Source organism: Mesoplodon densirostris, chromosome 6 (genome assembly GCF_025265405.1).
Source record: "Mesoplodon densirostris isolate mMesDen1 chromosome 6, mMesDen1 primary haplotype, whole genome shotgun sequence".
Lineage (NCBI taxonomy): Eukaryota > Metazoa > Chordata > Mammalia > Artiodactyla > Ziphiidae > Mesoplodon > Mesoplodon densirostris.
In genome coordinates, this window is record NC_082666.1 from 3,317,369 (window position 1) to 3,328,095 (window position 10,727).

The window sequence follows — 10,727 nt, forward strand, 5'->3', positions numbered from 1 at the left end:
CCCCACCTGGACAGGGGCTGTTGGGATGGGGTTGGGGGCACAGACTTGCCACCTCCGTCTCTAACGGGAGTCCTGGTGATAGCTAGCCTCAGCGTGTGGCTCTTCCCTGGGAGGTGTGGGAAAAGCATGCAGCCTGGTCCCTCATGGGGCGGGGGCCGAATGCCCCCTCCAGCAATTTCATGCCCTCCCCCACCCCACCCCACGCCTGGCCCCGCTTCCACGCCCCCCAAGCTGGAACTGCTGCAGTCGGGTTCACATCCAGCCTCTGTCAAGGTCCCAGGGCCACGCTTTGCAATGCTCCTGGCCTGGCCGCCCCTGCTTCTCTCCTGCTGCATGTCCACTGCAGTCGGAAGCCCACTGCACACCGGCCTGGGGAAATCTCCACCGCACACATCCTGCTGTCCTCACCCCTCCCCTCTAACTACCCTAGACCCCAGGAGAACTTTCTAAATTTCTGTAGACTTGAAGCCCATAAAATGCAAATGAATTCCTCAAACCCTGCCCCCTGAGAAGGCCTCAGGTGTGGCCTGGGCAGAGCTGGGTGATGGGGGGTGGGGGGCTGGCCCTTCCCTATCCGGGGCCTAGGGGGTCTGGTGGCTGGAGGGAAGTGTCCCTCCGAGGGGAAGTGGGGCTGGTCCACAGGGAGCATGGAAGTCAGATGCTCAGTAAGGAGGATCTGGGCCCTGGAAGAGAACCAGCCGAGACTGCTTCCACCTCCAGCTGGCGCCACAAGCCGGGGCAGGAACTGGCTGTCCCCACCGGGAGGAGAAACAGGGCCAGAGGTGACAGTGCGTAGCCACAGCCCTATAAGAGCACGGGGCTCCTCGAGCAGCAAAGAGCAGAGCGATGGAGCAGCGTGGAGTGGCCGTGGCTGTGGGGCCCGCAGTGCTGGCCGTCATCTTCCTGTGCTCCGTGGCCTCCGCCCCCGACACCTGTCCAGGTGAGTCAGACACCAGGTGAGTAGGACTTGACAGCGGACGGGTCTGAAAGCTGCAGGACCCGTGTGCTAACAGCCAACTGTGCTGGGCCCCGAGCTAAGCCCTTCTGGACAATTTCCTTATTCCTCATGACAGTGAGTTGCATCGTCACTTCTCAAAAGTGGAGACTAAACACCTCGCTGCCAGGCTGACCCTCCAGCACTGAGGCTGGGGGGAGGGTGGCTCAGGCAGGGTGGACCACCAGGCCAGGGATCTGCCCTGCATCACCTCCACACCTGACCAGTGCCCACCGGAGGTGGGAAACTCACTGCCAGGCTGACCCTTCATCTGAGACGGGTGACTCTGGCCACAGCCAACGGCCCAGGCCGAGGTCGCTGCATGGCAGATCCCCGTGGCTCGGGTGGCCTGTCGCCGGCTCTGCAGGACTCGCAGGCCCAGGACGAGCGCCCTGACTGGCGCTCTGTGTCTCTCTGCAGAGGTGAAGCTGGTGGGTCTGGAGGGCTCCGACAAGCTCTCCATCCTCCGAGGCTGCCCGGGGCTGCCCGGACCCGCAGGGCCCAAAGGAGAGGCAGGTGCCAGTGGACAGAAGGGTACGTGCTCTGGCTCGGGGGTGGGGGTCACTGAGCACCGGCCCTTCTCCAATTAGACCCCGGGTGGGCAGTGCCCCCTGCGGGTCTCAGGTCGGGAGCTTGGGTCACGACCCTGCTCAGAGCTGGCGTCAGGAGCGACCCCCGAGGCCCACCGGGACCTGTCATTCCCTGAGGAGGGGGCTGGTCTCAGCTAGTCTATGAGCTCACATTTGGGTATACTTTCATAGAACACCCGCTTCCTGGTCCTCGATCCAGCCCTGGCTTCACGTGGCCACGGGCCAGAGTTCCAAGCCTTGCGTACCTCGGTATTCTCACCTGAAAACTGAGGCCCCAGCTTTTTCTATCTGTACCGCACATGAGAAAACTGGGGCTCAGAGCAGTCAGCCACCACCAGGGAGGGTGGAGCTGGACCTCAACTCAGTATGAAGGCCCCCGAGCAGCCCACAGCTCTCCCGTCGACGTGGTGGCCCCCTTGTGGGGTTTCGGGCCCCGAGCCTGATATGAAGGGCGGGTGTGCACGCAGCTCAAGGGGTGAGTGTGCCCCGGGCCTGCGTGTGAGTGGATGCTCCAGGGGCTCCGGACACAGCGCCAGCTCGGAGGTCCCCAGCCTCTCACGTCCTAGGAGGTATCCAGCTCAGGGGCTGCACCCAGGGCAGCTCCTGGGGATGGGAAGGCTGCGTGTGCTCACCACGATGGGCTCCAGGCTGGGGGTCCTGCTGGGGGGACACTGGGGGGAGGGGCTGCCTGGGGGGCTGCCCACCCGTGGGTGTGGTGAGTCCGCCCTAAGACCAGCCGGCGCCCCCTCGGCCCCACACCCACACTCCCCGAGGAGGGCAGCCCGCCGGCAGACGCTCCTGCTGCCTTGGCTGAGCCTGGGGCCGCCTCACCTCACCCTCCCCTCAGTGCTCAGGAGGAGGGGCAGGGGCCCTGGGTGGTCCTAGCCCCCTGCTCACATCAGTAACGCAGACCTGGGAGGCCTCGTGGCTCCCGACCCCTCCTCTCTGGAGGTGGAGAGAGAACCACCGCAGAGGGATGCGTAATTGCGCCCGACCGCCCCTGCATCCAGGGCTGAGCACAGGGCAGGGCCCCTCCTCCCTCCCAGAGCCAATGGGCCGAGGCTCCGGTGTGACAGGGTCTCTGAGGACGTGCTCTTGGTCCCAGGCCCCCAAGTAGCCGGTGGGGCTCTGTGACGGTGGCCTGGACCTGGGCTGCTACACTGAGGTGGTCGGGAGCCAGAACGCTGGTGGTTCCCTGGGTCCCGAGCTTGGTGTGCCGGCCGCTCGGCACGGGGTGGCCGTGAGCGCTGTGTCCCAGGGCAGTGATCATGAGGACACCGCAGCTGGGATGGGAGGGTCAGGACTGTAGTCCTTAGGGCAGAGAGGCTCAAGTAGAATTCTTCAGTTTGCCTTATTCTCAATGATGTATCTTTGGAATTTACAGGAGAACGAGGTTCTCCCGGAATCCCTGGGAAGGCAGGGCCGGCCGGGCCCAAAGGTACCAAAGGTGATGAAGAGCTAGGACCCCTGAGCAGGACCCCGGGGCCTGTCTACAGAGACATGAGAGATGGAGACAGACAGAGAGAGAGAGGGAGGAGGTGGAGAGGGAGATGGGAGAAGACAGAGAGAGGGAGGGGGGCAAAGTGACAGAGAGGCACCTGTCCTATTTCCTGCTTCCAAAGAGCTTCGATACAGCGTGTGAACTGGGTCCCGGGTCCAGGGCCCCAGGTCCATAGCAGCCACTCATAAGCCAGGGAAGAATCCAGGCCTCTGAGTACCCCCCAACTCCCCCAGCTGAGACCCAGGCATTGGAAAGGTGTGGGCCGCGGAGCATGAGTGTGTGGTGCCCAGAGCATCAGCCGCGTCCCCCACGCCCCAGCCCCCGAAGAACTGAGAACTTGGGTGGTTTCCAGAGTGGAGGGTCGATGTCCACTGACCAGACGTCCTGTGCATCTCCTGTCTCTCCCCAGGAGACCGAGGGGAAAAGGGCGCGGGCGGCGAGAAAGGTGAGAGCCCGCCTCCTTGGGTCATTGGGCAGGCTTTGCAGGGGCTGGGGGGTCCCAGAGGCCTTGGTCATGCCCAGCACCACCTGGGGGAGGATCTCAGACCACACCCCTGGCCCTGTCTGTGCAGCCAATGGGTGCGGGAGGAGGGGCCTCTGAGCCCGGCTTGCTTTGTCAGCGGCCGGTGAGCGCTCAAAGTCCAGAGGCTCCAGAGTTGGACCCAGGTGACTGGCAATGCTGCCTTACTACATGATTTTGGACATTTTGCTTATAATGCTCTGATTTATGCGCATTTATTTAAAAATGTGTAAAAGCAAGAAAAAGCAGAACTCCAAGACACAGTCACATGCTCTGGCTACAAATACAAAGTGCAAGGTTGGGGCCCAGACTCACATCCCAAACGCTCCCCAGTACTTTCCACAACCAGAGGCTGTGATGGAGACGCGGGCTGTGGAAAGCAATAGGCCTGGGGGCGCTGATCCTCCACCGCCGTGAGCCGTGAAGCCCAGGCGAGGTGGCCGGCACGGCGGTCCAGCTAGTGCCTTATGGGACGGTGCTGGCCGCCAGCCCCCAGGCAAGCCGGATGCTGTGGGGGCCAAGCAAATCCAGTGATGCTGAGTCAAGGAACTGATCCTCAGGGCTGGAGGCTGATAGTCCTGCAAAGAGCTGGATAACGGTTTCCGTTCTCCACGCTGTGTTCACGGAGCAACGGGGCTGAGGGGCCCGGGGTGCTGTTTCCAGACGTGTGACGTGCATATCCTCTCTCCCCACAACAGGAGAGCCGGGGCAGCTTTATTCCTGTGCCACAGGTGACTGCACACACGTCAACCCCCGGACCTCCACCTGGACCTGTTCTTGCTGGGGGCGGGGGAGGAGGGGATCGACCAGAAGGCCAGCTGCCCAGACTCAGGTTCCACCTTCCAAGGACAATACCCTCTCTGCGCATATCTTACTCCCCACTTACCCGAGTGATAGGCAGCCATTGCCTGGGTATTCGAGTATATTCCTGGAGGAGGCCAGTTGCCCAGGAGCCTAGGCGTGGGCAGCCCTGGGAGGTGGGGATGGCCAGGTCGATGGGGCCTGCCCGTCACAGCTGGGTGGCCTTCGGGGCTGCGTCTCTGTCCCAGGACTCAGAGCCCTCCTCCCCCAGGCAGGTGTCCCTGCCTCTCCCTCCTCCCCCCTCCTCCTACCCCCTGCCCCGCCCAGAGCTCCTATCCTGGCGTCGATTCCCTGGCTTCACTTCCCAGGACCTCGGACCTGTAAGGAGCTGCTCACCAGGGGGCACTTTCTGAGTGGCTGGCACACCATCTACCTGCCCGACTGCCGGCCCCTGACCGTGCTGTGTGACATGGACGTGGATGGCGGGGGGTGGACCGTGAGTGGGGGGGACCCAGTGATGGCCGTGGGGTTCCTGGGCAGGGGTGGGCGTGGCTGGGAGCCTCACCTGGTGGCAGATCTCTCTTTAGTGGCCTTTGTGAGACCGTCCACTCCCTCCAGGCTGAGGCTGACCCCGTCCGTTCACGAGGTCGGGAGAATCAGAAATGTCAGGGGACGGGGGTGTGGACCCATATGGGAAGTAGTGCCGTGGCTCAGGGCTGTGGGCTCAGGCCCGGAGGTGCCCACTCCTCTCCAGCCATGTGGTTTGGGGCTTGTCACCTGCCCTCTCTGAGCTTCCATTTCCTCCTTGGTCCCATGTGGGTGTCCCTGATTGCCTTTGGGCTCTTTGATGAGACCCACGTTCTGGTCCTCAGCCTGTGATGCCTGTGAACTACCAATGCTGCTACCATGTGTGGCCGGGGTGCCCTGTGGGGCGACGGCAGTGGGGCCCCATCTCCCCAGCCCTCCCCATCGTGTGCAGGTTTTCCAGAGAAGGAGAGACGGCTCTGTGGACTTCTACCGGAGCTGGGCCGCATACAAGCAGGGCTTCGGCAGTCAGCTGGGAGAGTTCTGGCTGGGGAATGAAAACATCCACGCGCTGACCTCCCAGGGTAGGGCCACGGCCGGGGGCTCTCTGGTGGGGTGCCTGAAATCCACATGCCCCTGACCTTGGCCCTGGGCCACGTGGACCAGAGGACCCCGCTCCTCCTAGCCCCGGGGGTGGTCACGTGTGACACCAGGGAGGGTTATTACCCTGAGAACCTAGGACACATTTTCTCTTACACGCTCTGAGCGTTCACATCGGAGGAGGTGGATGGTTGGAGTGAAGACGACTTCTGGTCTCGGGACCGATCATATCTAGAACCCGAGAGTCAGAAGTGAGGAGGAAGCCGTCGGGATTGGGGTGGCCCTTCTCCCACTTCCAACTGTTGGTCCTTCCTTGAAACTGGGGTCTTAGGCCCACGGAGCCCCCTCCCTTGCCTCTCCTGCTCAGTGCAGGTGGTGGTCCCCATGCAAGCCCCCTCACCCCACTTCTCCGTTCCACAGCATCAGCTTCACAGCTGGTCCTGAGGTCAACGGCAAACCTGTAAATCCTTTCTGAATTCTTCCACTCCCTCACGGCAACCTTGACGGTGTCCACTCATGGGCCTGAAATTCTTGCAGAAGAAACTACACATACAAAGGTTTCCTGCCGTGGCATTCACAGCTATTTGCAGGAGAATTTAGGGTTTCAAACTAGAGCGAGGCTTCATGCCATCCGAGGTACACCGACCGTGGAATTTCAGGCATGGCTGATGGAACGGCAGGGGAGCTATTTGAAAACAGGGGGCCATCCCTGAGGTCCTCCCACCAGCCCAGCCCCTCACACCTTCCCGGTGAATTGTCCCCGATGCCAAGTTCAGACGTCCCCTAAAACCCACATTCCCACCCCCCGTGCCCGGAGGCAGAGGGTCCCTTCTGCTGGGCCCTGAGAACCCACCTCCAACAGGAAGCAGCGAGCTGCGGGTAGACCTCATGGACTTTGAGGGCAACCACCAGTTTGCCAAGTACCAGTCGTTCAAGATGGCGGGTGAGGCAGAGAAGTACAAGCTGATCCTGGGAGCCTTTGTCGAGGGCAGCGCAGGTGAGAGTCCGCGCGGGGCACAGCAGTGGCCTGGGCTTCAGCGCGGGGTTTGGGGAAGCAGGGAGGACCTGCTGAGCGTCCTGCCTCTGCCTGTTCTGTGTGATGTTCTTGGGGACTTAACCTCACCAGTTTCTTATCCACACGGTAAGGTAATACTACGCACACCTAAGTGTACCCACAAGGCTGATGTGACCCATGACAAAGTCCAACAAGCTGTGTCATTATTATTAACTACCATTACTGATGAAAAACGGGGAAGGATGATAATTTAGCCCATTTCCCTGAAGGCTCCATTCCCACTCTTGTGACTGGAATTCTCCCCTGAGGAGTGAAAGACTTCTCCCCTTAAGTGAGAGGATGCCTGCTAGCTGGCAGGAACAGACTGGATGTGGGGATACCAAGGCCACTGCATCAGCAGAGGGATGCTCCCTGGGGTCATGTGAGTGGCACCCCTTGGAGTTGCACAGTGTGCAATATGCACACCCGGACACAGCAGCTTTGCCCTGGACCAGCGTCGGGGACCTCCTAGCCCTGTGTGCCAATTAGGCGACCTTTCCTTCTGAGCAGGTGATTCCCTGACGTCCCACAACAACCATGCCTTCTCCACCAAAGACCAAGACAACGACAAATATACTGCAAACTGTGCCGTGCGGTACCAGGGGGCCTGGTGGTACAACAGTTGTCATGTGTCAAACCTGAACGGTCGCTACCTTGGGGGGCCCCACGAGAGCTTTGCAAACGGCATCAACTGGAGGTCAGGGAAGGGGTACAACTACAGCTACAAGGTGTCGGAGATGAAGGTGCGGGCCGCGTAGGGCGGGGCCGGCCGGCCAGAGTCTCTGGGAGCAGCTCCCTCTGCACACAGCCCGGCGGGGCAGCTGGTCCAGAGCCGTCCCCAGGAAGGTGACGTGGACCTCCGCGTCACTATCCTCACGGAAGCAGAAGAACCGCATCCTGTCCCCTGGGCAGGAGGCTCTCGCTCTGTGCCTCGACTGGCTTCCAACTCTTCCGTCCCACTCACGAGGATAAGAGAAAATGCTAATCCAGATCTTGCCAGACATACACATTCTCAATAAAGACACTTGCTTACCCGACAGCAGGCATGGGACTCCTTCGTCACTTCCATGCTCTGACCTGTGCCCTTGTCTGTCCATCTGTCCCCATGACCTGGCTCTGCAGGTGCCCTTTGGGCTGAAGGTGTTTCCGATGGTCTGAGGTCAGAGTCACAGAGCAGGACCTGCACGTGAGGCTGCGTGCCAGTCAACTGTCACTCTCCCTGCCGGGCCGGGCTGCTGTCTGCCTCCAGGCAGTTTTCAAGCTCAGGCTGAGTAGAGGGCCAGAGGCTGAGCCCCGTGACCACACATCCTAAAGTCTTTACTCTCAGCCCTTCAAGAAAGTGTCCTCTGACCCCAGGCTCAGAGGTGAAGTGGCCTGTGCAGTCCCAGCCTCCTGGCCCCAGCTGTCCCCGCTAATCAACACCGCCCAGGCTCCTGGGTCCCCATTACCCATAAAGGGTGATGGTGGCCTGGGAATCCCTCACCACCAATAAAGAAGGAAATGGAACAGGAGCCGCTGTGGCTGATCGGAGCACTCCAGGAGAGGGGAGAGTGATTTCAGTGCACAGCGCCCTACAGCTAAGCCAGCACAGACCTGCAGGCGGGGAGACTCCAACTTTCCAGGCAGCCGTCTCTGAGAGATATGCCAGTGCCCTCAACACCTGTACTTGTGTCTGCTGAGGAGGGTCCCACTCTCTCCTCCCGCTGCCCCCACCGCCATACACCAAGAAGCCCCCCATCCTCAGGTGGCCAGCCTGTCCTGGCGCTGGCCGGTCCCTAACCCTTGACTGACTATTTGGGTCCTCATAAGCCCACTTGTGTCTGTTCTGGCAGTATCATCTACTCGGAGAGAATCTAGAAAGGTGCAAGGTGGTTACTACCATCCTTGCTCCCCAAGCGTCACTTAGATGGGTCCTAGCTGGTCTAAGAACCATGCAAAGCCACATAGAACGTGGCATGTCTGGGATTTTTCTGGGAGAGGGCCCATGGTTGTCTCGCCTTGCCTGGAGGTGCCGTGTCCTGAGGACCAGGAGCCACTGCTCCTGGAATCCACCCCCACTCTTGCTTCTCACGCTGGCCCAGAGGCCTGAGATGAGCCAGTGCAGGACAGAGAGGGACGGGCCTGGGGAGTGGGCTCAGGAGAGGGGGCGTGGTCCTTCGTTCCCCCACGAGCCCAAGGATGGGCCACACCCTCTCACCCAGGGGCCCTGATTGGTCCCCAGGACAGAAACTGTCAAACTGTAAAATACAATGGTTAATATTAGATCCAGGATTCTGCTGCTATAAAATTATACGCAATCATCTCTTTCTTTTCTTGAAGACCTGTTTCCTTGACGTCTTGGCAGGCTGACAGTTCCTGGAGGGGTGCGGTCTCTTTGCCAGGGAGCACATAATGCAGCTCTTCATACGTCAGCCCTAGGCTTTGCTGCCCAATCTTCGAGGGCAGCAAAGACCTCACCTACATGCCCCAGGAGCCACGGTCAGGATGGTGATCTGGTGCTGGGGACTCTCCTAGGCACCCTCCACCTTGACTTGCCCCTACTAACTACGTTTCACAGGGACTAAGCCTTCAACAGTGGAGAAATGCCCACTGCCTCAGTTGGAAAAGACAGGGCGGGCAATTTGATCTTGTATCTCAGCCTTTCAGTCCCAGAACCAAGATTTTCCTGGAAAGGACCCTCCCTTCCAGAAATCCTAACTTTGAAGTTATAATTCATGTTGTGAAATTAAATCTTGAGACATTCCTCTGGAGAAAAAACTTAATTTCTTAAGTGCCCTGTCATTATTGCAGAAGGCAAAAATAAAACTATTAAATACAGAAACAGGCTTTGCTTGGCAAACCAGAAAATTTTTTAAAGTGTTATGTTTAAAATCTGCTTAATTGAGAGATGGGCTAAGAGTTAAAAAGACAATTCTTAGAAACATTTAATTTGACTGTTGCTGTCATTTATTTGCAAACACTCTTTTGCTTTTGGGACTTGATAAGACTTTTTTTTTTTAAGTACTTATGAAAATGAGGTCAGAGGTATTCGGGAGAGCAAGGGGGCTTAGGGACCTGACCTCATGTAATAATTCACTTGCATTTTATGTGCATCCACCTTGTATACAGTGGGTGCTTGTACATGTGGGACCATGGGAAGGTGTAACCGGCTGGTGGGCACCTGAGGAACTAGGCTACGTAGGCCGCTGTAGCACCAGCCGGCTCTGGGGGGCCCTGGGGAGAGAAGCTTCTGGTCCTGCTTCCTCTGGCCCCCTGTGGAGCTGGCTCCTGCAGGCCATCAGAGCTGTCTCAGGGCCGCAGGCTGCCCCCCGGAAGCAGGGGTTTGGGGCAGGATTGGAGCCTGGGCCCGGGCCAGGCGTGTCCCCTGGGCTGGGCTCTCCCCATCCGTCTACTGGCCCTGCCCTGCCCTCCTGCTCCTCCAAAGGGCTTTGGTGTCTGTGCTGGCAGAAAGGGAGGCGTAGGACTGGAGGGTCCTGAGCAAAGGCCTCAGATTCTTCACTGTGGCCATGACCTCTGTGGTCTGGGAGGGCACAGACCCAGCCTGGGGGGACCTTGCTCTGGTGGCAGGGACCCCTGATGATTGGTAGAGAAATGCGCTCCACCAAGACACCATTTATCTGGAAGGTCCTGACAGCCCACCCAGAAATCCCAGCTGCAGGGGGGAGGGCGGTCGTCCAGATGCAGGTGAGCGAGGCTGGCCTCCATCTCCAAGAGACGCGCCCCCCCTTGAAATGAGAGCGCCTCCGGGGCAGGGCGTACCCCCTCCCCTGGATTTCCATTCCCCACAGCATCACACACCCCTGTCCCCTCCCCTTTCTACTCTGTCCCTTGACAATTCCTCCCAGACTCCAGTCTGATTTCTGGTTCTGTCTACTTTACACTCTCCCCACGGGAGGAAGGCCCCTTCTCCCGTCCAGCGGGGGTGGCCCTATGGATGGAACCCTTAGGAATCCCCATCCCGGCACCCAGTGGCTCTGGGGCTCTTGACTCAATTGTTGCTCTTGCCTGGCCCCCACCCAGTTTCGCCTCCAGTCCAGGCCAGGCTGGGGGGCCAAGCCCGGGGCTCTGCAGGCTCCCTGGCCTTGGCACTGGTGCCCACCTGGCACCTTGGGCTCCCTGCCCTGGCCAGCTGTCAACACGGG

The 10,727-nt window shown here is 59.8% G+C and overlaps 1 protein-coding gene across 1 annotated transcript; it reads left to right on the forward strand.

The window, feature by feature from the left end:
- The first annotated feature begins 846 nt into the window (after positions 1-846).
- LOC132492475 (ficolin-2-like) lies at positions 847-7,343 on the forward strand. Its single transcript, XM_060102024.1, has 9 exons — positions 847-940; positions 1,415-1,528; positions 2,969-3,022; positions 3,495-3,530; positions 4,304-4,336; positions 4,775-4,902; positions 5,386-5,515; positions 6,394-6,528; positions 7,096-7,343. Exons 1-9 carry the CDS (start codon positions 847-849, stop codon positions 7,341-7,343), a joined length of 972 nt encoding a protein of 323 aa, XP_059958007.1.
- Positions 7,344-10,727: the final 3,384 nt, after the last annotated feature.